Consider the following 24,441-nt stretch of genomic DNA (forward strand, 5'->3'; position numbering starts at 1 on the left):
CTATATGGAACTTAGTTCCACCACTCAGCATATGTGTATTAGAATTCAGCTGTTACATACATCAGAAAGGTGTAGTGTAGTAGACAGTGGCTAGAAGTAGCTAGGGAGGCCTGGGCTCTAATCTGTTGAGCCATAAAGCTTACTTGGCAACCATAGTCATATCTCTAACATACCTCACCGACTTGTTGCAAGAATAACTGAACAAGTACCAATCCCATATACACTGCCCTAAGTTTCTTAGAGGAAGGGCAAGTTAAAAGTGTAACGACTATCAATTTATAAAATGGATGTCCATGTGCAGGCAGGATAGATACTTCTATGGGGCAGACATAGGAGAAAACTGTAGAAAAATTATGGGATTGGAAACACTTTCTCTTATTCTCCACCCTGTCCTCCCCACCAAATCATCTTAGTTCCCTTATACTTCTGAAGAATATGTCCTGTGGAGGTGGGGGGATGTGCTCGCTGAGGGAAACAGAGCACAACTGAGTGCAAGACACAATGCAAGAGCTGGACAACTCTCCATTTATCACTTCCTGTGAACCATCCTATATGGCAACTCCAAAAAACCAGGAAGTGGCAACAGCACTGCGTTTTTCAGAGATCTTGGCATCTCCATGATCCTCCCACCCGCCAGTTTCTGTCTCTGATTTTGCCCTCCACAGCTGTTCAGGATATGGAGGCTGAAATTTTGCCTCAGTTCACCCCATCCCCTGATCAATTTGTTGCAGGAAAAACACTGACAAAGGAAGTGAAAGCACATTTTACCCTTTTAAAATGGGAGTCTGAAGGGAAATGTAATTATCCCCTCTCCTCAGTTCTCAGTTTTTCTCCTCTGCATGCCTATGGCATGCAAATAGTCTGATGAGAGACAAAAGAAATGTTTTCCTCTTTGCCTTGTCAGGGGACATTATATTCTGATTGTCAAAACTGCAGAGAACTCTTACAAGGCATATCAAAATTGTTACCTTGCAAATAATGGATGACAGCTCTATTTACAGCAACTTTCATTCTCTCTCTGTGGAAGGTTTTTAACAGACTCTGACAAGAGCCTCATAAGAACCACAGGGAGAAACACCATACCCATGTAAATCTACAGTGGTATTGAAAGCATCACTAACTCCTGGCGCAAATGATTAAAAATGTCAAAGCCAAATACATCTTGCCTGCTGGGGCTCCCAAGGGCAGAAGACGGCAGGCAAAGGGAATGAAAAAGGTAATTCAATGAAGCAAAACAAGTGCAGAGAACCCAGGGCATTGCCCTTTGCATTGTTAAATGATGCTCAAATTTTAGTGGGGGCATTGAATCAGGAAACCCAACTTCCTGACCTGGCTCCCCCCCTTTTAGTCAGATTATAATCTGCCTGTAACCTTAAAAAAATAGTAGCTAAGAGAGATAACTCAAAAGTTAAGGGGATGGGGACCTCTCTGATTGTCTTCTAATTTGAACACTACCAGGGCTGACCTAAGACTTTCAGGTATCTGAGCCTGGGTGCCAAATTAGAAGATAACTAAGTAGCATGAAGAACTACTCTTTCTCCCCAGTCTGTCCTGTTACATTTGAAAACTTGGAAGGGACCAGAGTGGAAGCACAAGAATGGTGGTGAACTGGAGATGCTGTAGCCAACTTTTCCGCACTTGCTTTTCTGCTCCAGCTCTTTTCAACTTGCTTGTTGATGAGGAAATGGTACAGCTGTTTGCAATGCAGGTGATGCAAAATGGGCTGACTCTCTCCCTGCTCTTTGATAATATGCTGCCTGAGGTGACTGCCTCAGGTTGTCTCATTGAAAGGCCAGCCCTGATCACTGCTGTCAAATATATGTGAGGGAACAGACAACCAAGCCAGCTTTGGTGAACACAGGTTAATAGAAAAGCAACTGCCCCACTTCTGGTATGCAAAACCAAGGCAAACCCACTCCTTTGGTGGCCCTCCAAAGTTGGCCCTCCAACTTAAGACAGAATTTACCCTCTTTGAAGGAATTTACCAAACCCTGTTTGGTAGGAATTTACCCTGTTTGAAGGGATTTACCAAACAACTAACTACTGGTATCTGAAAAAAATAAAAATGAGCTAAGTCTAGTATTCTGTATCTATTTTATAAAGATATACTGTACAGTCATTATTGATCAAAGCCCCTAAAATCATTAGGTGCTGTGCAATGGACTACACACACACACACAACTGTGAAGTGCAAATACTGTTGTACAACAAGCACAGAAGCTCTTCCTTTGGACTAGGAGGGAACTTTCTCCTGGCAAGGTTCCTGCACTTCCAACACCTGTTTCACAGAAGCATGTGAAGCTTGCCCGGTTGTTGAACTTCTGTACCAGCAAATGCTGCTAAAACCATGGGAATTTGACTAGGGAAAAAAATCTGTAATCCTACTCCAGCCATTGGAAATTGTTCTGAAAATGCACAGACACACAAACACATGCACAAAAAACCAAGCCTACTTTTACTGCCATAAGGGATAGAAACCCAATTTGAACTCCATAGTCTTTTAATGTTTGTGTGGAATAAATCACAGCCCTGGACCCTCAAAACATCTTTATCGGCTAGACAGTGGAAAACCCATCACAGCAATTATGAACTATTCCAAAAAGGAAGCTTAACAGTTCCCTAAGTGCCTTTTGAAAAAGTTCATACTCATACTCAACAGATGTTTGCAGCTTTCTCCTTTATCTGGAAAAGAATCCAAGAAAATGTGTCAATATGGGTGAGGTTAGTACTACAGACTCATCCCTGTTAGCAATAGCTCCCTTGCTGCTGCTCAAACTGCCAGATTAGAAACTGAGGCAGTATCTTTCTAACACCATGAAAGACTCTGTATACTGTAGTGGGTGAAGAATTCACTTGTACAAGACTTTGCAGCATATTCATCCATGAATTATTAGGTAGATAAGACCACGAGAAGGAACACAGAGCATGTGTTTTGTCATGTACTTCTGCCTAATTATAAATATTTGCATCAACAGCCAATGTCTCAATCTACTGGGGTGTAGGCCCAGCAATTTATATGCACCTTTTCTTTGAGCATTATTGATGGCACAGCGGGTTTTAGGAGAGGACTGTTAGATGATAAATAGTTCTTCACATTGCAGAGCTTGTTACTGCTGAATACATCAAAAGATACTGGAAGGTGCTGATGTTGCAAGCTGGTAATGAAGCTAACAGAAACAGTGACGTTTTACCTAATTGACCAGTAAATATGCGGTTCTCAAGAAGATTGAGAAAGATACCAATCTTTCGAGACTGAAGGTTGCCAACTCTCTTGACTGGAAACCAGCTTGAATTGAGGTCAGGTTGTGCCTGTGCTGCAGAAAATTTTCTGCCCCTGCGGGTGTTGCTGCCATGACAACAGCCTTCTTCTCTTCACCCACCACCACCCACCTGACTCGCATCACATGATGCTCTTGCCATCGCTCACCCTTCCCTCCAAACAGGGTAACAGCTGCTGCCACTGTTTAAAAAAGCATATGTAAGGAGGCAATTCAGCCCCCACCTCCTCACCTCACTTTGCTTTAGAGCAGTCATTTAAAATAAAACAGGAAATGAAGGACATGTAGCATATAGCACTTTAAAAAAACAACTGCATAAACTGGCATAAGAAACTCTTTTTCAAAGAATTTTGGGCAATATTCTTCCATTTGGGATCCTTAACCTTTTCCCTCAGCACATTTTTCCAAAGTTCTTAGGAAGTTATGGGGTTAAGTACAAGTTCCATGCTGTTGCCACCCACTTTTGCCAAGTCACTTTTGGAGAGTTTAGGAAATTTTGTGCGGAACTCTACTTAATCCTTCCATACCCATTTCTCCATTCCAAATTCACTCCAGCAGCTTTCTCGTGCACTTTTGCCATGTATTGAAGGGAATGGACAGATAGAAGTAGGTGCTCCCTGAGGCAACCACCTCAGTCAGCCTTATAGATGGGCCAGTTCTGCCAATGGTGGCCAATGAGAATGCCCCAAAAGAGCATGCTAACAACAGCCCTTCCCTCCTGTCGCTCCCTCCAGCCAGCCAATGGTTTTCAGAGATATACTTCTTCAGAACATGAAAGTTCTGAACAGCCAAACTGCGAAAGAGATGATGTAAGAGAGAAGAATCACGTCACTTCAGTTTAACAGCCTATCAAAGTTGCAGAGAGCCATTTTAAAAGTTGCCCCTTGGACAGAATTTCTCAGTGTTTGTCCCCTGCCATAACACTTCACATGGTCCACCAATTAGAAGTACCACCGGAAGTTAACTGGCAATGATGTCATTGCCAATTGCTTCTGGACTGGGAGGTCAGATGTAATGTGACAAACACTGGTAAGAAGCTCAGGGTGGAGGGAAAGTCTTTTTCAAGTGCATAAAAAGTACATGCTGGAGCTCTGCCTGCCAAGCCTCCAACCACTGCTTATCATATTAAGTTGCTGGTCTCACTGGCAGGTGGTGGAGGTGCCATGCTCACCACCTGACAGCACCTCAAGTATCACCAGTAATATGAGTACCACAAGTTGAGAAACACTGCCCTAGAATTACGTGCAACAGGGAACACCACTTAGTAGCAACTTGCTACTTGCAACATTGTTCTATGCAGATTTACTCAGAAGCAAGTCCCAAAAAGTCAAGCAAGACTTACACCCTAGAGCAGTGATTTTCAACCTTTTTCATCGCTGGGCACACTGACAGTGTGCTAAAATTGTCAAGGCACACCATTAACAAACCATTGTTAAAAAAACCTCAGTTTTTTTAAATAATTAACACCATGCTGCTGCTGAGGGTCTAACATCCCCCTATGGCCCTAATAATGTGACCCTCCCTCAAATTCCCATGGCACACCTGCAGACCATTTGCAGCACACCACTGTGCCATGGCATACAGGTTGAAAAATCGTTGCCCTAGAAAGTATACACAGATTTGCAGCCTCAGTGTTAGTTTGTACACTTCACAGAAATAAGTGAAGACTGAGGTTGTCAACAATGAGAAGTTAGCCTCGGATGTAAAGCTGTATCAAATCCACAGAGATGCCACAATATTGAAATGCAGGCACAGGTGATCAAGAATGATTTAATGATTAAAAACAAAACATTAACAATGCAGATATTTCAGACAAGCTAGGGTTCTTCTTTATTTTTAGCACACATTTTTAGACAGCATATCTGGAATGGTGAAGCTGCTGTATGAAATATGTAAAGACTTTTTGCAAATCAGTACCTAGAAACCAAGACAAGTACACACAAAGCTTTGAGAGCATTATTTTAAAAAGGACAAAACAAAAAGACAAAGTAAAAGAGTGCCGTCTCTTTTCAAAAGCAAGGAAAGGAAATCCACAAGGCTTAATAGGAGAATTCATTAGGTCCCTAACATCAGCTGTGCAAAACATTGGTAAAACTGATATTACATATAAATATCAAATCAAAATATATAAACTTGGGTATAAGCAACAGGATGGCTAGACAGAGTTCAATGAACAAACATGTTAAAGAGGCTAGAACACCAATCACACAGCATAACCATTACAGATGTCTGTTTTACAACTGACACTGCAAGTGCAGGGAGAACTTTACAGTAAACAGTAATAGCAAGAAGCTTCTCTAAACAAACCTTTAACAAGCCAAGGAAGTACAGGTGAGATACATGAAAAATACTTAAGAAAACAGACACATATCACCAGCATGTTTCCAAGGGTTTTTCACAGGACAAAAATAAAAATATGGCATGGTGCGATTTGTAATTTAGCAAAACAAACACAGACACAAACACACTAAAACCCATAATCCCGTCCCCCAAGCTACCTTTGCTATAGGCACATTTTATAAAGTCAATGGGCTGGATCAAAAACACTACTGCATGAGTGGAAGGCATTTCCATTCATACAAGAGGAACCCAATGTATGCCTGCCCCCCTTCCAGCTGTAGCCCTCTACACATCCCACACTGTTCAAGGGTTCGGAAGCCTAGAACAGGGGCCCGCTGGGAGCTGCAGGAGGAAAGTGTGAAGCCCTGTTACACATGCAAACTGCCACTTAGACTCCAACCCAATGTTTGCTAAAAGTTAAATCCCAAAAAGTTACTTCAAGGTAAGTTCTTAAGTTTATGTTTTGGTTAAACAATTTGTATGCTTTAAGACTGCTGAGGCATCACAATTGCTGCAATTTCCAGAAAGCCACTCTTGCAGTTTAAAAAGACACAAGGAATAAGGTGGCCAGTTGCATCCTTCAAAACCATCAATGAAGGTGAAGATATGGGTGCTGTGGCTTCTGCCCAGTTCCTTCCTTAGAAAACACTATGGGCAAGAGGACACCCAGGAAGAAACAGGCAGGAGAAGTGAAAGCTCATTCACCTCCTACTTTTACAGCAGTTTTAAAAAGGCACAAGCCTAAATTTGCAGATTTGAAGCCTGGCAATTCCTCAGATCCTCTAATACAAGACCTCATACATCCTCTAATGCTTAGAAAGAGTTGACATCAAATTCAGTGTTAATGAAGTATTATTTAGAAAAATAAGTATTGTGCAGAAACATTGAAGGGGAAAAACCTGTTGCAGGCATGTGATAATTTATGAAAGCCATAAGTTCAGAAACTAAAAGGTGCTAAGTATGACACAACAAGATCTCCTGACCAAAATAAATGATGGTGTTCTTGCAGCATCTGTCCTTTCAAAGATAAGGTATGTGTATGAGAGTTACTTCCTCAGTGTACCTACCATTTCCAATTTCACTGCAAGTTGTTGCAGGCTCCTAATATCGCATTCTACCCAGGACAAAAGAACAATGGCTTTTAGTCACTGAAAGGAGTCAAGCAACTGAGGCTGACTATTGTACACTTTACTTTGTACTGGTGAACTTCAGATGTCAGCAACATGAATACCACATTGATTACAATGCGGACACATGACATGCTTGCAAGTGAGCACTTGCCCGGTCTTATCCAAGTTGCCTTCAACAGGTATTTTGAAAGGAAAATGCCATTTATACATACGCATGCCCTTTAGAACTCATGTAACACACGTTTGTTTGGGTACAACTACCCTAGTACCAAGTAAAAGCTGTCTTGTGCCAAAATGCCCCTAGAGTGAAACGTCTCCATGAATTTTCATATCAGTATTCAGTTTTGGGCCCTGTTTTTATTTTAAATTTAAGGCATGTGTGTATTAAACTACTGAAAAAAAACAAAACAACTTCATTATACAAATTACAATTGCATGCATTATCTACAGTTAAAAAATATGAGTTTGGATTAGTTTTGAAATTGTGAATCATAATTCAGCACCTATCATATTGACTAGTAAGGCAACAGTAGTGTCTATATATGTACAGATACAAATATACATATATATACACCCACACACACGCATACACACATACTACAATAATACTCTCTTCCACAGTTTAGACTCGGGTCTGTGACCACCCAGTATTCTCCTCCTCATCAACTTTTAGCTCAATAGTTTCTAGGATGTTTTGCACTGGTTAAGTCCTACATAAATCATCACTATTCTAGGCAGGAATAGTTACAGTAGCTGTCAAGAGTTATCAGTGCACAACACGTATTGTGCTTACAATCAGATGATTTTTTTTTTGTTGCCCGGAATATCAAAATGGTTTCTCAGTTTGGTCTTCAATCCTTCCTTTGTTTTCTTTGCTTCACATTGTTCTCGAGAGAAGAAAAGCTATTTGTGTACCCGTTCACAGAAGCCGTGGAGCCATTCTGGTATTCTTTCCTTCTGGAGGCTGCTTTCTTGTTGTAAGTCTAAAAAAACACCACACATCAGTCAGTAATAGCCTTTTGCCAGAGCCACAAATAAAGGGACAAATTTGCTGTTGCACTTAATTTCATCTGACATATGCCCATCCCTTCAGGTGGATTTAAGGCTCAGAGACAAACAGTTGTTTTTGAGAACGCTGAAGGTGGTATGAGAGGCATAGTTTCTCATGGGATGAACGGACACACAGGCACACACATACAGTCCCTTGATAGGTTTTTGAAGGACAAAGATCAGAAAGGACAGTGGACTGAGGAAAGAAAGTGAGCCTGTACACAGCAGACCATGACAGCTCTATCACACCATTCTCAACTCTATCAGAAAGCTACCAAATGGAGTGGAGAAATGTGCATTCCAGTTGGTGGTGAGAGGGTAGAAAGGACAGAAGCAACAATCACAGGGTGCTGGGAGGGGTGTGTGTTGGAGGAGGGGGGGAAGTGCTGCATCACCTAAATAAAAGTTTAGCAATCAATCAAGCTTGAGATGTCCTGCCAGGAGAACCAGAGGCAGTTATAGGAATTAGTAAAAACATCAGCCTGAGGCTGGAGACAAACAGTAGTAAAAAGAATGCAGTCTTTAGATTTCAAAGTGACTTCAGAGGGCTTTCATTTCTGATGGTGGGTATGTACACCAAGGATACTTCTTTTGTTCTACTGTCAACTGTGGTCAAACAGGTCACATACCTTCATGTTGTTGGAAGGCCAGAATAGAATAGAGAAGCATTTTTCAAACTGTGGGTCAGGACCCACTAGATGGGTCACAAACCTATTTCAGGTGGGTACCGAGCATAGCACCTAGCTCAGCTACCACTAAAAACACAGAGCTGAAAATACAGGGTTTTGCCCTGAATAGGTGGGAAAATGAGATGCTGGAAAGGGGGGGGGGAGGGTTGTGTGGTTGGAGAAGGATCCAAATCTGTGTTCTACTTTGACTTCTAAGCCAGAATGTTTAAATTCTGAAAGCAAAATAAGAGCATGAGTGCACTGTGTAATGGGAGCTTTGGCTGATCATGGCCTAGGTTTGAAGCTTAAATTGATGTCACTTCTGGCCATGACATCACTTCTGGTGGGTCCTGACAGATTGTCATTCTAAAAAGTGGGTCATGGTGCTAAAACATTTGAGAACCACTGGAATAGATGCATCCCCCAATATCCGCAGGGGAAAGATCCCCCCCTGCAGATACCAGAACCTTCAGAGTGCCCCCTTAATCTCCTGCTTCCTGATAACATTTGCTTAGTCTTCTCTAGCATTCAGACTGTCCACATGCTTGTCTTCCTAAAAGCTTGCATGCTTATAGCAATTTGGAAAAAACCCTGCTAGAAGAATCAGAGGAAGTTGAAAAAAATATGTAAAACCTATTTACATAATGTAGAAGTAGGAGGAGCATATGCACAATAAGCAGTAATCTTTTTCAAACTGCCCCAACTGCTATAATCTACCTCCAGTCTATGGCTATGTATGGCCAACAGTTTATCAGAGAGAACAAGGAACAGCTTTGTTGACAGTCACTGCCGATGGGAAACACATTCATTCCCTCTTCCAATGTGATCTCTGGACAAATAGATTTTGCAGCCTTCTTAGAACCCAATCCTAAGCTTGTTCCTAAGCACCAGCTTACTGCTAGCATTCTACTGATTTTAGAAATGGGTTATATCAGAATGCCAGATGCAAGGGAAGGCACCAGGATGAGGTCTCTTGTTATCTGGTATGCTCCCTGGGGCATTTGGTGGGCCACTGTGAGATACAGGAAGCTGGGCTAGATGGGCCTATGGCCTGATCCAGTGGGGCTGTTCTTATGTTCTGTTCATGCACCATTCTGCCGGCTGAGCATCAAAGTTAGCCCAGCACAAGTCCATACTGGGCCAGCTCCGGCACTGGGCCTGTGTTCTGCTGCTTGGCAGTAGCCCAGACTGCCTGGCAACAGAAAGATTAGTGGGGATGTGGGGGGAGTGGAGAGGAGGCGTGGCAAGACCTTGGCAGTGGAGCTTGGCTCCAATGGTTCCAGAGCCCCGTTTTGGACTGTGTGGTCTGACATGGGACTCTTCGATTCTGCACCGGCTTGAGAGCTGCTACAGAATCAAGTAGCCTCATTGCAAGGCTACTTCTCTTACTTGGGGGGAAAGAGACAAAAGTCCCCTTACTTCGAGGTGGTGGTGGCTGCCCAGGGCGTGTTGGATGCCGCAGCTGCTATTTCGGTGCCACAGCAGCCCCAAATGCCTAGCAGCTCAGATTGGGCTGTTAGAGCACTTCTAGCAGTACCTAGGAAAGCAGATACTAGCTCCTAGCAGTGTGGCCAGCACTTAAGCGACAGGCACAAAGGTATATATCCAATACACCTCTATTCAAGAGTGCCCATGACAAGACAACACAAACTCTCCCCAGATTCCAGGAGCTGTTTTGGGCCATTTTAGAATTTTAATTTGTTAAAGCATATACAGTACATAAAATCAGCATCTTTAGTCCTTTAAGAAAAGAAAGACACACACACTCTGCTTTCAGCAATGCTCTATCAGTGCAATGCTTCAGAAATTTTTCTATAAATGATGTTTAAAAAAGAGAATTGCTGCTTGTATTTTTAGTTTATATTATTATTATTATTATTATTATTATTAATAACAGTATTTATATACCGCTTTTCAACTAAAAGTTCACAAAGCAGTTTACAGAGAAAAATCAAATAACTAAATGGCTCCCTGTCCCAAAAGGGCTCACAATCTAAAAAGATGCAAAAGAATACCAGCAGACAGCCACTAGAACAGACACTGCTGGGGTGAGGTGGGCGAGTTACTCTCCCCCTGCTAAAAAAAGGAGCACCCACTTGAAAAAGTGCCTCTTACCCAATTAGCAGGGGTACATCCCGATTCTATTAATGTGTATCAGACTAGTAAGAATGGCCACAATTAACAGTACAAAAGAAGCTTTTCTTCTCCCCCCCCCCCCGGTCCATCAGAGGGATTCCTCCTTGCCCTCCCCAGTATACAGTTATCAGTATGTGTACAGAGTTATCAAGCTAGTATTACTGGCCTGAAACCAGTACCTAGTTACTCTGGATGATGCTCCCAGTGCTATTGAAAATATCATATTCATACAGCTAACTAAATGAACCCTGGCAGCTGGGGCAGAACAGTACCCAATGTGTGAGCCAGTAGCAGCTGTTCCACTTACAAAGTGCTCTCTGCTGCTGGCAAGCAAACATATAAGAAACTTCCCCACAGTTTAAAATATAACCCAGGTGCTTACAATATATAGCAGCAACAGCCATTATGCAATAGCTGCTCTTCCTCTGTTAGTAAAGGCTATATTGAGCATGAATACGCAACTGGTCTAACACAAGTCAGGAAAAAATATTTCATACCAATTACATAAAGAGTGTGATTTAGTAAAAAACTCCACACTGTTAACAACTGGTGACAATCCAGAGAAAATCAGTTCTGCATATGTTCCCTTAATTCCAATGGAACAAGTCAGGTCCAAGGGACCAAAATTAATAGCACTTAAGTGCAAATAGATTTCTTTGGACTTGGTGCATTGTGCAAGATTGCAATGAAGTTGCGACTGGTAGGACATTTCCATTTTTTATTCAAAACTAAACAACTTTTGAATCTCTCTCTCTCTCTCTCTCTCACCCACTCACTCACTATAAAGGAAGTTCCTCCTTGACATGTCACAAAAGTTTCTAATGTCACACAAGATTCTAAAGCCCAATCCCGTAGCTGGACATATAGGCTGGGCCAGCTGATTCCCTCTTTTTTGGTCAGCAGGGGTTTGAAAAGTAGTGTAAGTTCCCTTCTCAACCTGTTACACATAGCAGGCAATGGATGGCTTCACCCTACCTAGTGGCAAAGCCAACCTGGGCTCCAGAGTTTACTACAGGGCTTTTCTAAGCACATCAATATTGCTCTCTTTCAGACATCACTGTTGCACATTCACATCAGCTAATTCAGACAACTTACCTCGCTGAATTACATGATATGGAGGAAAAAATTTCAAAATGCTTTTAACACAGATAATTAGAAAAAGTAACCTGTACTGGGATCAAACAACTCACACATTTCAAAAGAGTATTCCAATCTATGAACTTCATCACATTTTTTTAAAATGCATTTTTTTTTTGCAATTAAGAAGTTTTTTGCAAATTTTTCTGCAATTACAAAGAGTGAGCAGCAAACTTAATTTACCTGAATATAGAAATTTGTGAAGAGGATAATTAAGGAGATCATATAGCCTATCTGGAAGTACAGCCATCCCAGAGGGAATGGACAAGGCCAAACGACCCCGCAGCTTGTCTGGAAGATTGTCAGGACAAATTGAATCTGTAAGGCAAAGGGGAAAACAAACAGGTAGGTGGGGAAGTAGAAACACCAACACCACCACATTCAAGCCATTTCTTAAACAGTATCTATGGGCACAAATGCAATGATTTTTAATTGCTTTTTGCATGTGTCATAGGGATATGCTGGTGATGTCCCTTTAAGACCAAGGTTCCCTCTCCCCCCCCCCAAAGTGGGAAGAGTGATTTATTGACTGCTTTGAATAGAAGTTATTCAGCCTATTAAAAATACAGAAACTTGTGCCCTCTGAATAAACTCAAGTATTCATAATTAGCATAGAAAAATTATGATTACAGAAAAGGAAAAAAAACCACTTTGAAAAACTATGCAATAAGCCTGACATTTACTCCACAATTGCCACTTACAAGCATCCCATGCAGCAGCTCTAAGTGCATAGAGAGCCATTTTTTTTAAGGTTCTAGGCAAGATCCAGTTAGTATGGGATGCATGGCGATGCTCGACCTCCAGATGACCAACTCCTCATGCTCCAACGCACGAGAGTTTTCAGCAGTGAGGTACTCCATTTCCACTATATGCAGCCCCCTTATATGCTCTGGTCTTCCATTTGGAGCTGTCATTACTAGAGGTGTTTGAAAACTATTATTTACTTTAAATAACCTTCTCGACCTTCAGCAGAGCTCCCCAGGTCAGGGAAAGTGAGAGTGGGGCGATCGCAGCCTGCTCTGCTAAACTGGAAGCTGAGCGCGATCACTCCACTTTACCTTCTGATGGGGCTGCAGGAACTGGGGTGCACCCTCCAGGGCTCCCTGGGTCAGGGAAACTGAGAGTGGAGAGATCGTGCTCTGCCTCCGTAAAACCAGAAGAAGAGCGCAATCTCTCCACTCTCACTTTCCCTGACCTGGGGAGCCCTGCTGAAGGTCGCGCAGGGCTCCCCGCACCCCCAGGAGGCTGCAGGAGGCTTGGGCAAGTGTACCCAAGCCCCTGCAGCCCTCCTGAGTGGTGCAATCCTGGGGATCGCGCCGCTGGCTCCTTCCTGCCTCCTGGCTGCTCCCACCCCTTAAGGGGAAAGGGACCAGGGCCCTCAGGCTGGGGCATAGCGACACCCCAGTTTGATTACCACTGGCCTAAATGTAAAACCTTCATACAGCAATAATGCAAACGTCAACAGTGGTCTCTTCCAAGACTCTGAAAAAGGTACAAGTTCAATTCCTTTCGAATCTGGGATTCAAAATGGACATCTGTTCTAAAACATCAGAACACTTCTAAGGCCTTTCCTCCCTTTTTGAATATAGTTCCCTTGCATTAAAACAGGTTGGCCACTGTCATATACAGAGCAAGATGCATGTGACAAGTTCCCCACAACCCATCATCAACATAGCAATTAACAAGGAAAGGTAAACTCCAGCTTTACAGATTTGGACTGGGGTGATCAATAAATGGGCTGAAGGAAAGCACAAAAACCATGACCCTCATTATGTGGCGATATGTCAATTAAGCTCCTGCATGTACTAGTTTGCACAAGAGAAAGGAAAGAACAAAAGTGTAAACCACTCACCAGCTGCCCCTGAGTGATGTACTTCTTCCACCAGAGGTACGGACGCATGGATGGAATAGCAGATAATCCATAGTAGGAGTACATGAGGACATGAATAAAACTGTTAAGGGTGGCACCAAAATAGGCTATAAGTGACAAGAAGAGAAATTGTTTTAATATTCTTTGCAACTGCATGCACTTCACCAACAACCACCTTCAATTGCAAAATTGCTCCAGATGAACTTTCAGAACCAGAAAGAACATAATCCCATACACACAATATAAAAGAGCTAGAAACACTACAAAACAGCCAAGTCACATCTGTCAAGTAAAATTGGTTTTAACTGCTTTAATTGCACTGTATTTCTCTCCCCAAGGCTGGCTCAGATCGTGTTTTTGAGAGGTGCACCAAACAGCAGCAGATCCCCAGCTCCCTCACAGGCCCCAATTCAGGTACAGCTGCAACCGATATAACATGCATTCATCTGAGACGAACATTCACTCCCATGCACATAGCACTGCAGGTGGAAGAGAGTACTCCCTCACGCTTGCTGTTTAGTACAGTACGAACAGGGCCTGTATCAGAAGAAGCAGATATCCCCTTTATGCATTTCCCCACATTTAAATCCTCAACTTTTGAGGAACCAGACATAAGAATTCCCAGCACTTTTGTCCTTTAACTCTGCCAAACTGTTGTCACCCTGCTTGCCCTTCTTTCTCTTCCCTGCTCTTAAAAGAGGCATCCTGGGATAGTTATAATGTTGCCTTCACTGAGCCTATATGCCCTTCCTTCTCCACCCCTTCCTTCTCCACTCCACCCTTCAAGCTCATAAAGGTACTTTATTATTTATGTGAGTGTAATTAAAATAATTACTGGTTCAAAATGGGTGTGGGTGCTGTTTTATGGACTGTTATGAATGAATATGGGTGATTTTTTATTGTTTTTGAATTATGATTTTTGCAAAGACCCAACATAGCTAACAAGACAGTGGCAGGATACAATTAAAAAAAAATACATACAAGAGGATCTGCTAAACTACAATGGTGCATGTAGGTGGAGTCCACTTGCCCACCTATGTGAAGAGCTTATGTCTCTCCTTGTTGTACAGCACCACACCCACTGCTACCTCCTCTAATGGCCGCAGAGGGAATTCTGGGTGACTGGCATTCACTGGCCACTAGAGGGAGAGGTGGCAATGGTGCTGAGGGTGAGAGGTAAGCCCACAACCCTGCCTGCTTCACTTACCTTTCTCCCTCAAAGTCTTCATCACCATTGCTGCTTCCTGTAATGGTTGCAGTGGACCTCCCAGCATTTCCTCCACTGGCCATTAGAGGAGGAAAAGGAGGTTGTGGTGGCAGGAATAGCCTAATGGCAGAGGTAAGCCCTGAACACCAAGGGCAGAGGTAAGCCCTTTCCGTTCTCTTTCACAGTCCTTTCTTCTCTCTTCTCACTCATTCTCCACAAGACGAGGATGGAGTCCATCCTAACACTATGGAGGCAGCAGACAGGTATGCCAACTTGCCGCCTCTCCAATTTCACCACTTTCCAATGGATGGGTCATGCCTACTAGCTTGTGTGCATTTAGGACTTCACTTCACTCTCTGCACTCCATATCCCATTGTTTCTTATGGAAATGAATTCACCTCTAACTCTAATATAGGACATGGATGTACATAGGGTCTTCATTAACCTCTATTTGCATTATTTCATATGAGGGAAATAATGAAACTTTATAAATAGTTTCATTATATGGCCAAACTATCTGGTCCCAGACTCTGATGTGAGGACCCCCCCCCATATCACAATGCAGATTCTCATCTAGATGCATATGTATGCAGCCTGTATGCCTGCAAGGGTGACTTTTTTCTCAAATCTCTCTTTTGCTGGACAGCTACAATTGTTTCCTGCATATTGTAGACACCAGGGATGTTAAGGTCTCCACAGTCTATATGCAAAGAGGTCTGCAAATGTTCTGGTTTCCTTGTGGAGCCATTGCCACATGGCAGATTTTTTGACAGCTTCTGTGGGTGGGTGTGGTCTAAGCAGGCACTCTGGGCAGAATTTAATGGCTATCTCCAGTTGTAATCTTACATACACACCCATCTACCCACCCCACAGGGTTGCAGAAAACAAGTAATTAGTAAAATGCAAATGCTCCAACAATGAGCCAGAGGCATCCATCACGGACAAAACATTTTAAGCTAAGCTAATTGCTATTGCCATATATGTAATAAAGCAAACTGAAGGATAGACATCTTCAGCAATTAGAAATTTGATGGACCCAAGGACAGTATTTTGACTTCAAGCGATTGGACATTTTGCACACAACAAGCCTCCATCTTGGGAGTGGCTCACCACTAAGTGGCTCACCACTAAGTGATATTTTAGGGCCTCCCCTTGAATAATTAGCTTTATAATTAGCTTTATATAAAAGCCCCCCAGAACTTTTACTGGAACTTTTACTGGAAGTAAAGGAAAGGAAAAATACAGAGAAGCTGTATTGTACCCAATTGCTCGCCAAAATTTACTCCTCAAAAGATCCACTTTCCTGTGTTCTGGCTAATAAGTTCAAAGGGTCCAATAACCAACAAGCACTCAACCTTTCCTTTTAGTATTTCTCCCTCTCTCTCTCTCTCTCTCTCTCTCTCTCTCTCTCTCACACACACACACACACACACACACACACACACACACACAGAGGGGGAGAGAGATCCCCGCCATGAGTTGTAGGATTACTTACAGTGGCCACAAGGCACCCAGTTCATAACAAACCACCAGATGTTCAACATAGTTGCATGGTGATAGACGTGAAGAACAGTGATTTGGTGGTTGTTTTTTCGTAAAATAAAGAAGAATGTATCCATGAATTCAATGAGCTTTGAGAAGTAGTACCACCAGAGGACTCGTACGATCTAATAAAAATGGAAAAAGTTCAGACATTTATTCCATTTTATCATCACAACCAATTTAAGAAACAAGAACACAGCCAACCACCACCATTTTATGTCATCATAGATCAATATACATATCTGCACGAATATGAGTTCAGGGCATTTTCATTGACTTAAAGAACGGTAACCACCCCAAGGTTCCAGTGATGAATAGTCTTTGTTCCACAACATCTGCTGGAGTCTGGTGCCTTCACACTTCCTTACCAGCAGCATTCAGATTGGGTGACCTTTGGAAGTGTGTTTAACTGAACATGTCCAATCCCAGCCAGCAGAAAGGCATAACTGTCTGTGGTTGCTGACAATTGCTACACATCATTGGCAATTGAGACAGGATTGCCATGCACTTAGACATACCAATTATAAGAGATTAGGCCAGTGAAAGAGGATGCAGCAGTAGCAGCCCCAGTCCAGTGTTTGAGGAATCCATTTGCCCACCATTCTCTCCTCCCAGCTGTAGCAAGCAGGTCATGTTGGTTGCTTGGAGGGAAGAGAGCGAGTTTGGGTGTTGGAGAAGTGAAAGATACTAGAGAATATTTTCTTGTTGCCTCTGACCACAATGTTGTCCTTCTGTTTATATACTACTTTTAGCATGCAAAGCACTTTCAAAGGTTCAGTGGGTCCTCCCTCACAATTTCCTTATGGGCTAAAGATTGCTGCAATTCCCATTTTACAGATATACCCAGGCCAACAGTCAACAACCTGCCCCAATGAAGATCTGTGGCTAAGACTCCAGTGGTTCCCAAACTTTTTCAATTGTTGTCTCCCTTGACCAACTGGGGCAATGGCCGTGGATCCCCATTAGGGTTACAATCCTATAACTGTTTTTTTTGCAAGGAATCTGCTGCTTCCCAAGGAGCCACAGCTCACAGTTTGGGAACCACGACCTTATTCCAACATCCATTGAACAAGACTAGCACTCCTAATGTGGCCAAAGCATATTTTGGTTGCAATTCAGAAAGTTGCAACCAACTCCACAAAGACAACTGGGCCTTTGTCGTGAGTTTTTCCTCCAAGAACAGACTCTTGACCCAGTACACACACTGCACAACACTCCAAGGAGTTTCAAAACCAGCTTGTGATATTGCCATGGGCATCCATATAGTATTCAAAGAAGAGCCAGGAGAGGCCTTTGGTATACCTGAAGTAGCTGTTTGGATTGCAGCCACAAAGCTGAAACTGTAACTAAAACAAAAGATGCCATAAATCATAAACCTATTAAAGCGCACCTCAGGTGCACTGAGAGACACAAGGGAGATGTTAAATCTCATCACTATGATGATCTCTGAAGAACAATCTGGGCAACAGCGGAGAATGCTTGCATGTTCCCCAAGGGAGGCTGCTTTACTCCAGGATGGAGAGAATGAGGCACAGAGGACTGATGATGTGGAAGAGAGCCAGGACCCTTGGCAAGATGTAGATGCTAACTCTTCCAACCATGACACAAAATGAGCAACTATTCTGGTTCTACAAACAGGCCCAAACCTGCAATGTTACAGGACACAGAACTGTAAAAACAGCACATTTTGAGAACCAAACTACATGCGGGCTGGTGAAGCATGGCAGCTAAGAATTACAACATGGGGCTGTGAATCAAGAACTTTCTGGTCTGAATCCCACCTCTCCTATGAACTCAGCAGACCCCTCCCTCTCAGCTCAAGATTCTCACATTCAACATGGGGACAATGCTTCTTTTACAAGGGGTTTGTATGGATTCCATCAAGGTGATACATGAGGCACACTGAACATACAGAAAATGCAGACACAAAAGTTGAGTGTTGGGAAAGTTAGGACAGACTAAAGAAATATTTCTTTACCCAGTGTGTAATTAGTCTGTGGAACTCCTTGCCACAGGAAGTAGTGATGGCATCTTGCCTAGATGAACAAAGCCACCTCCCAGGAGTTTCTTGACTTGGAGCAAACAATTTAACACACAAGAAGGGTCCCCAAGCTGTCCTCACCAACGCCATGGTCAAATACAGTTGAGGAGCCATGGTAATGAAGTTACTGGCCTCCTAAGCTAGCTACTGCACCCTTAACAGGGAGCAAATGCAACAGAAGGGCCCATTTTGGACCAGGGATAAGCCATGAAGCCATAGAAAACAATTATTTGATGAGCACACTCCACAAAAACCCACAGAATTCTATGTGACGAAAAAACACACCCCTTTCTCCCAAGAAAGCAGTTCTGGCTCTCTTGCCCTACTTCCCTTCCTCAAACCATATTCCCTGTAAGGTGCCTGCACCAGCGTACAGACCCCTTTTCCTATGCAGCATTATTGCCGTGTTGCGATTCTATCTCCAAGGTGCTTGGTGCCGACATCATGTATCATCATCGACACACAAACTTGCTTATATTTTTCCTTATTTCTCTCATGTGCAGTCAAACTGATAACACCCTTGGTGTAGCTATCATTCTTACTTGTAGGTGTTTGTAAGTCTAGAATTTCTGGTAACGTTTCACTCACTTACTTGAAACCAACCATTTCCTTGAAACCCTTGGCATTATGCCCTTGTCTCCTTGCTCAACTATAATCTGGATGAAGTATGTGCAAGTAAGGCCGCAATCCTAACCAACTTTCTAGCACTGATACAGGGGCAATGCAACTCCGAGGTAAGGGAACAAACATTGTCTTACCTTAAGGAAACCTCTGTGACTGCACTCCAACTGCAGGATGCAGCATAAGCCCCACTGGCACAGCTATGCCAGTGCTGGAAAGTTGGTTAGGGTTGCGCCCTAAAACAATCACATATATACTTCCCCTATTTGCCCCTGCCTCACCCCCCCCCACTATTGCTGTCTTTACGTCAATATCTAAACCACTGGATACGTCAATATCTAAACCACTGGATACGTCAATATCTAAACCAATATCTAAATGGCCAGCAACATTAAGGGGAATAATAAAAGCTTCTTCAAATATGTTAGAAGCAGGAAACCCGCCAGAGAAGCGGTTGGCCCTCTGGATGGTGAGGGAGGGAAAGGGGAGATAAAAGGAGACTTAGAGATGGTAGAGAAATTAAATGAGTTCTTTGCATCTGTCTTCACGGCAGAAGACCTCAGGCAGATACCGCTGCCCGAACGGCCCCTCCTAACCGAGGAGTTAAGTCAGATAGAGGTTAAAAGAGAAGATGTTTCAGACCTCATTGATAAATTAAAGATCAATAAGTCACCGGGCCCTGATGGCATCCACCCAAGGGTTATTAAGGAATTGAAGAATGAAGTTGCAGATCTCTTGACTAAGGTATGCAACATGTCCCTCAAAACGGCCACGGTGCCCAAAGATTGGAGGATAGCAAATGTCACGCCTATTTTTAAAAAGGGAAAGAGGGGGGACCCGGGAAACTATAGGCCGGTCAGCCTAACATCCATACCGGGTAAGATGGTGGAATGCCTCATCAAAGATAGGATCTCAAAACACATAGACAAACAGGCCTTGCTGAGGGAGAGTCAGCATGGCTTTTGTAAGGGTAAGTCTTGCCTCACGAACCTTATAGAATTCTTTGAAAAGGTCAACAGGCATGTGGATGCAGGAGAACCCGTGGACATTATATATCTGGACTTTCAGAAGGCGTTTGACACGGTCCCTCACCAAAGGCTACTGAAAAAACTCCACAATCAGGGAATTAGAGGACAGGTCCTCTCGTGGATTGAGAACTGGTTGGAGGCCAGGAAGCAGAGAGTGGGTGTCAATGGGCAATTTTCACAATGGAGAGAGGTGAAAAGCGGTGTGCCCCAAGGATCTGTCCTGGGACCGGTGCTTTTCAACTTCTTCATAAATGACCTGGAGACAGGGTTGAGCAGTGAAGTGGCTAAGTTTGCAGACGACACCAAACTTTTCCGAGTGGTAAAGACCAGAAGTGATTGTGAGGAGCTCCAGAAGGACCTCTCCAGACTGGCAGAATGGGCAGCAAAATGGCAGATGTGCTTCAATGTCAGTAAGTGTAAAGTCATGCACATTGGGGCAAAAAATCAAAACTTTAGATATAGGCTGATGGGTTCTGAGCTGTCTGTGACAGATCAGGAGAGAGATCTTGGGGTGGTGGTGGACAGGTTGATGAAAGTGTCGACCCAATGTGCGGCGGCAGTGAAGAAGGCCAATTCTATGCTTGGGATCATTAGGAAGGGTATTGAGAACAAAACGGCTAGTATTATAATGCCGTTGTACAAATCTATGGTAAGGCCACACCTGGAGTATTGTGTCCAGTTCTGGTTGCCGCATCTCAAAAAAGACATAATGGAAAAGGTGCAAAAGAGAGCGACTAAGATGATTACTGGGCTGGGGCACCTTCCTTATGAGGAAAGGCTACAGCGTTTGGGCCTCTTCAGCCTAGAAAAGAGACGCTTGAGGGGGGACATGATTGAGACATACAAAATTATGCAGGGGATGGACAGAGTGGATAGGGAGACGTTCTTTATACTCTCACATAATACCAGAACCAGGGGACATCCACTAAAATTGAGTGCTGGGCGGGTTAGGACAGACAAAAGAAAATATTTCTTTACTCAGCGTGTGGTCGGTCTGTGGAACTCCTTGCCACAGGATGTGGTGCTGGCGTCTAGCCTAGACGCCTTTAAAAGGGGATTGGACGAGTTTCTGGAGGAAAAATCCATTATGGGGTACAAGCCATGATGTGTATGCGCAACCTCCTGATTTTAGAAATGGGTTAAGTCAGAAGGCCAGATGCAAGGGAGGGCACCAGGATGAGGTCTCTTGTTATCTGGTGTGCTCCCTGGGGCATTTGGTGGGCCGCTGTGAGATACAGGAAGCTGGACTAGATAGGCCTATGGCCTGATCCAGTGGGGCTGTTCTTATGTTCTTATGGAGTAAGAATCTTTTTTCAATTTGTGTAAAGCACCACAAATGTTGATTGCACTATAAAAAGAAAAGGATTTCAACATCATTGGCCTTGATGTGCTTGCTTTCCATGAAACACATGCAGATTTGGTGAATCCTGATCTAGGTAATGGAGCGAACAGAGGAGGAAGGCTTCAAGCCTTCCTGCATTGCAATTCTAACCTAGATCCCCCCCCCCCCCCACACATTGCCTTCCTGATTTATCATATTTATACATGCAAAGAGGTTGGTTTGAAGTCAACCCTCATGTGCCATCAGCTATGGCAGTACCATCAGACTTTACCAAAAGATGTGTGGATAAACATGACAGTCATGTTTGTGGGGTCAAAAATGACACCACCACAACAGTCTTTAAAAATCACACAAACTATGGCACTAGCCATGAACAAACCAGTATCCTACTTTATATCCTGCCTTGTTTATTATCTCTGATCAGAACAGTCTGGATTTTTCTCAGTTTGGACATCACAGCAAATTTTTGCTGTACTGTTAACTTGGGACCAGAAATGCAAAATTTCCTCCCCTGACACATGTGAGGTGGTGGTGGAGGGAGAAAGCACATGAGACAAGCTCATGCATACCACACAAAGCCATGATTTTGTACAACATCCAAACTAGGCCACTGTAACTGCAGTGCTGCTGGTTATGATAATGTTCATTTTTTTAAAATTCAGATTTAAAAAACGTGAAAGCTGCTCCTGTCTGTGATCCAATTTTATCATGTTATATAACGAGCTACACATTTTGCGTCTATCTCACAATATCCTCTACAGGGATATCATATATTTGATTCTTTGTCACAAGTTATTAACTTCCACTTAAAACTGTCACAGACAAATGTCAGTAAGAGTTCCATTAAAAGGAGTATTTAGTGCTAGGAAACAAAAGAATTGAAAATGGGGGGGATTAAGTGATTATGATCCTTATTCCTTCCTTGGTTGTAATCAGTGGGGTAATTTAGAGGCATTATCTCCGATTAGAGACAATGATATGATAAAAAAAAATAGTTTCACATCTGAAAGTTCTTGACTGCAGGCTGACTTCAGTACAGCTTTTATAAGAGTGATTTGCTTGTAGGGTGAAAGAACCTGTATAGGATAACTAGGCAAGCTATTGTAATGTTCCTATAAGCTGGCACCAGGAATTCCCTTTTTCCCATTCAGGGAAAAGAAGTTTTCCAGTTTGTTCATTTGTCCTTGAATAAGGACAATATGGTAACATGGTTAGTATGGAAAGTAGGACAAGTGAGACCAAGGTTCAAATCCTCATTCAGCCATCAAGCTCACTAGATCAAGGTAACTCAGGGCACAATCCTATCCAACTTTCCAGCACTGATGCAGCTGCAATGCAGCCCATAAGTAAGGGAAGAAGTATTCTCTTACCTTGAGGAGGCCTTCATGACTGCCCACCCGCTGCAGGAACAGTGCAGTAAGCACAGCTGCATCAGCACTAGGAAGTTGGCTAGGGTTATGCTCCCAGTCACACACACAGTCTCTCTCTCAGCCTAACCTATATCACACAGTGTCAATGCAAAGCTAAAACAGGGGAGAAGCGAATCATAAGCTATGACAAGTAGAAAAATGAGCAATTCCTGTGCCAAGTTATGTTCATATACAAATCACCCATGCAAATCATGAGTAGATCTACAGGCAGATAGGACTGGAGTTTATGGTGGGAAGGCATCAAGGCTATGCTGCACCACACAAGATTGCAACTCTTAAGTTTCAAGTCCACGAATCCATAAGTTGCAACTTTCCACCCAATGCCTGGAGGAGCAGCAAAGGTTCCCTCTCCCCACCAAAAAAAGCTGGGATTCCCTCCCTCCTAGATTATGGTCCTGATCCAATCAGAGTTGTGCCAGCTAATTATATTAAACACGCACACACAGGGCCAAAAAATACCACTACTTCACATCTAGTTTGGCTTTCAGAAGGATCCACTGCTGATCTTGAGTTGGACAGAGGACACTTATAGTGTATTTCAGAAAGCTAGAGATGGTCTGAAAGGATTGGTGCAGTTTTGGTTTTTGGTGAATGAGTTTTGAATCAGAAAAAACCCTGCAAACCTATTTGATAAAGGCCAGCGGTAGACCAAAGGAAATGTTATGGGTACATAATGGGAAGCGAAACTTCTGGCTGAAATCTAGTTAAGTTTTTTACTGTTGACTTAGATAGTACAGATGTCCTGTGGTGCTCTTGCTCAAGGCACGTGTGTTAAGGTTGCCTTCTCCCAGCAGCAATGACACATGGCAATGTGAGGTGTAGGAGGTGTGAGTCAAAATTTGTCTTTTGTTCCACAAGCAATAAGAACATAAGAACATAAGAACAGCCCCACTGGATCAGGCCATAGGCCTATCTAGTCCAGCTTCCTGTATCTCACAGCGGCCCACCAAATGCCTCAGGGAGCACACCAGATAACAAGAGACCTCATCCTGGTGCCCTCCCTTGCATCTGGCCTTCTGACATAACCCATTTCTAAAATCAGGAGGTTGCGCATACACATCATGGCTTGTACCCCATAATGGATTTTTCCTCCAGAAACTTGTCCAATCCCCTTTTAAAGGCGTCTAGGCTAGACGTCATCACCACATCCTGTGGCAAGGAGTTCCACAGACCGACCACACGCTGAATAAAGAAATATTTTCTTTTGTCTGTCCTAACCTGCCCAACACTCAATTTTAGTGGATGTCCCCTGGTTCTGGTATTATGTGAGAGTGTAAAGAGCATCTCCCTATCCACTCTGTCCATCCCCTGCATAATTTTGTATGTCTCAATCATGTCCCCCCTCTTTTCTAGGCGTCTCTTTTCTAGGCTGAAGAGGCCCAAACACCGCAGCCTTTCCTCATAAGGAAGGTGCCCCAGCCCAGTAATCATCTTAGTCGCTCTCTTTTGCACCTTTTCCATTTCCACTATGTCTTTTTTGAGATGTGGCGACCAGAACTGGACACAATACTCCAGGTGTGGCCTTACCATAGATTTGTACAACGGCATTATAAAACTAGTTTTGTTCTCAATACCCTTCCTAATGATCCCAAGCATATAATTGGCCTTCTTCACTGCCGCC

At 43.2% G+C, this 24,441-nt stretch overlaps 1 protein-coding gene across 2 annotated transcripts in view; it reads right to left on the reverse strand.

The window, feature by feature from the left end:
- Window positions 1–5,022: 5,022 nt before the first annotated feature.
- The window catches only part of ELOVL5 (ELOVL fatty acid elongase 5), a 68,740-nt gene continuing 49,321 nt past the window's right edge, over window positions 5,023–24,441 (reverse strand). For both annotated transcript variants that reach the window (XM_066640735.1, XM_066640743.1), the window contains exons 5-8: window positions 16,312–16,483; window positions 13,592–13,716; window positions 11,923–12,057; window positions 5,023–7,731 (exon numbers count right to left, since the gene is read on the reverse strand). In XM_066640735.1, coding sequence (XP_066496832.1) covers window positions 7,600–7,731; window positions 11,923–12,057; window positions 13,592–13,716; window positions 16,312–16,483 — 564 coding nt within the window. In that variant the 3' untranslated portion in view covers window positions 5,023–7,599. The remainder of the gene's footprint in view (window positions 7,732–11,922; window positions 12,058–13,591; window positions 13,717–16,311; window positions 16,484–24,441) is intronic.

This window comes from Tiliqua scincoides, chromosome 1 (assembly GCF_035046505.1).
Source record: "Tiliqua scincoides isolate rTilSci1 chromosome 1, rTilSci1.hap2, whole genome shotgun sequence".
NCBI classification, from domain to species: domain Eukaryota; kingdom Metazoa; phylum Chordata; class Lepidosauria; order Squamata; family Scincidae; genus Tiliqua; species Tiliqua scincoides.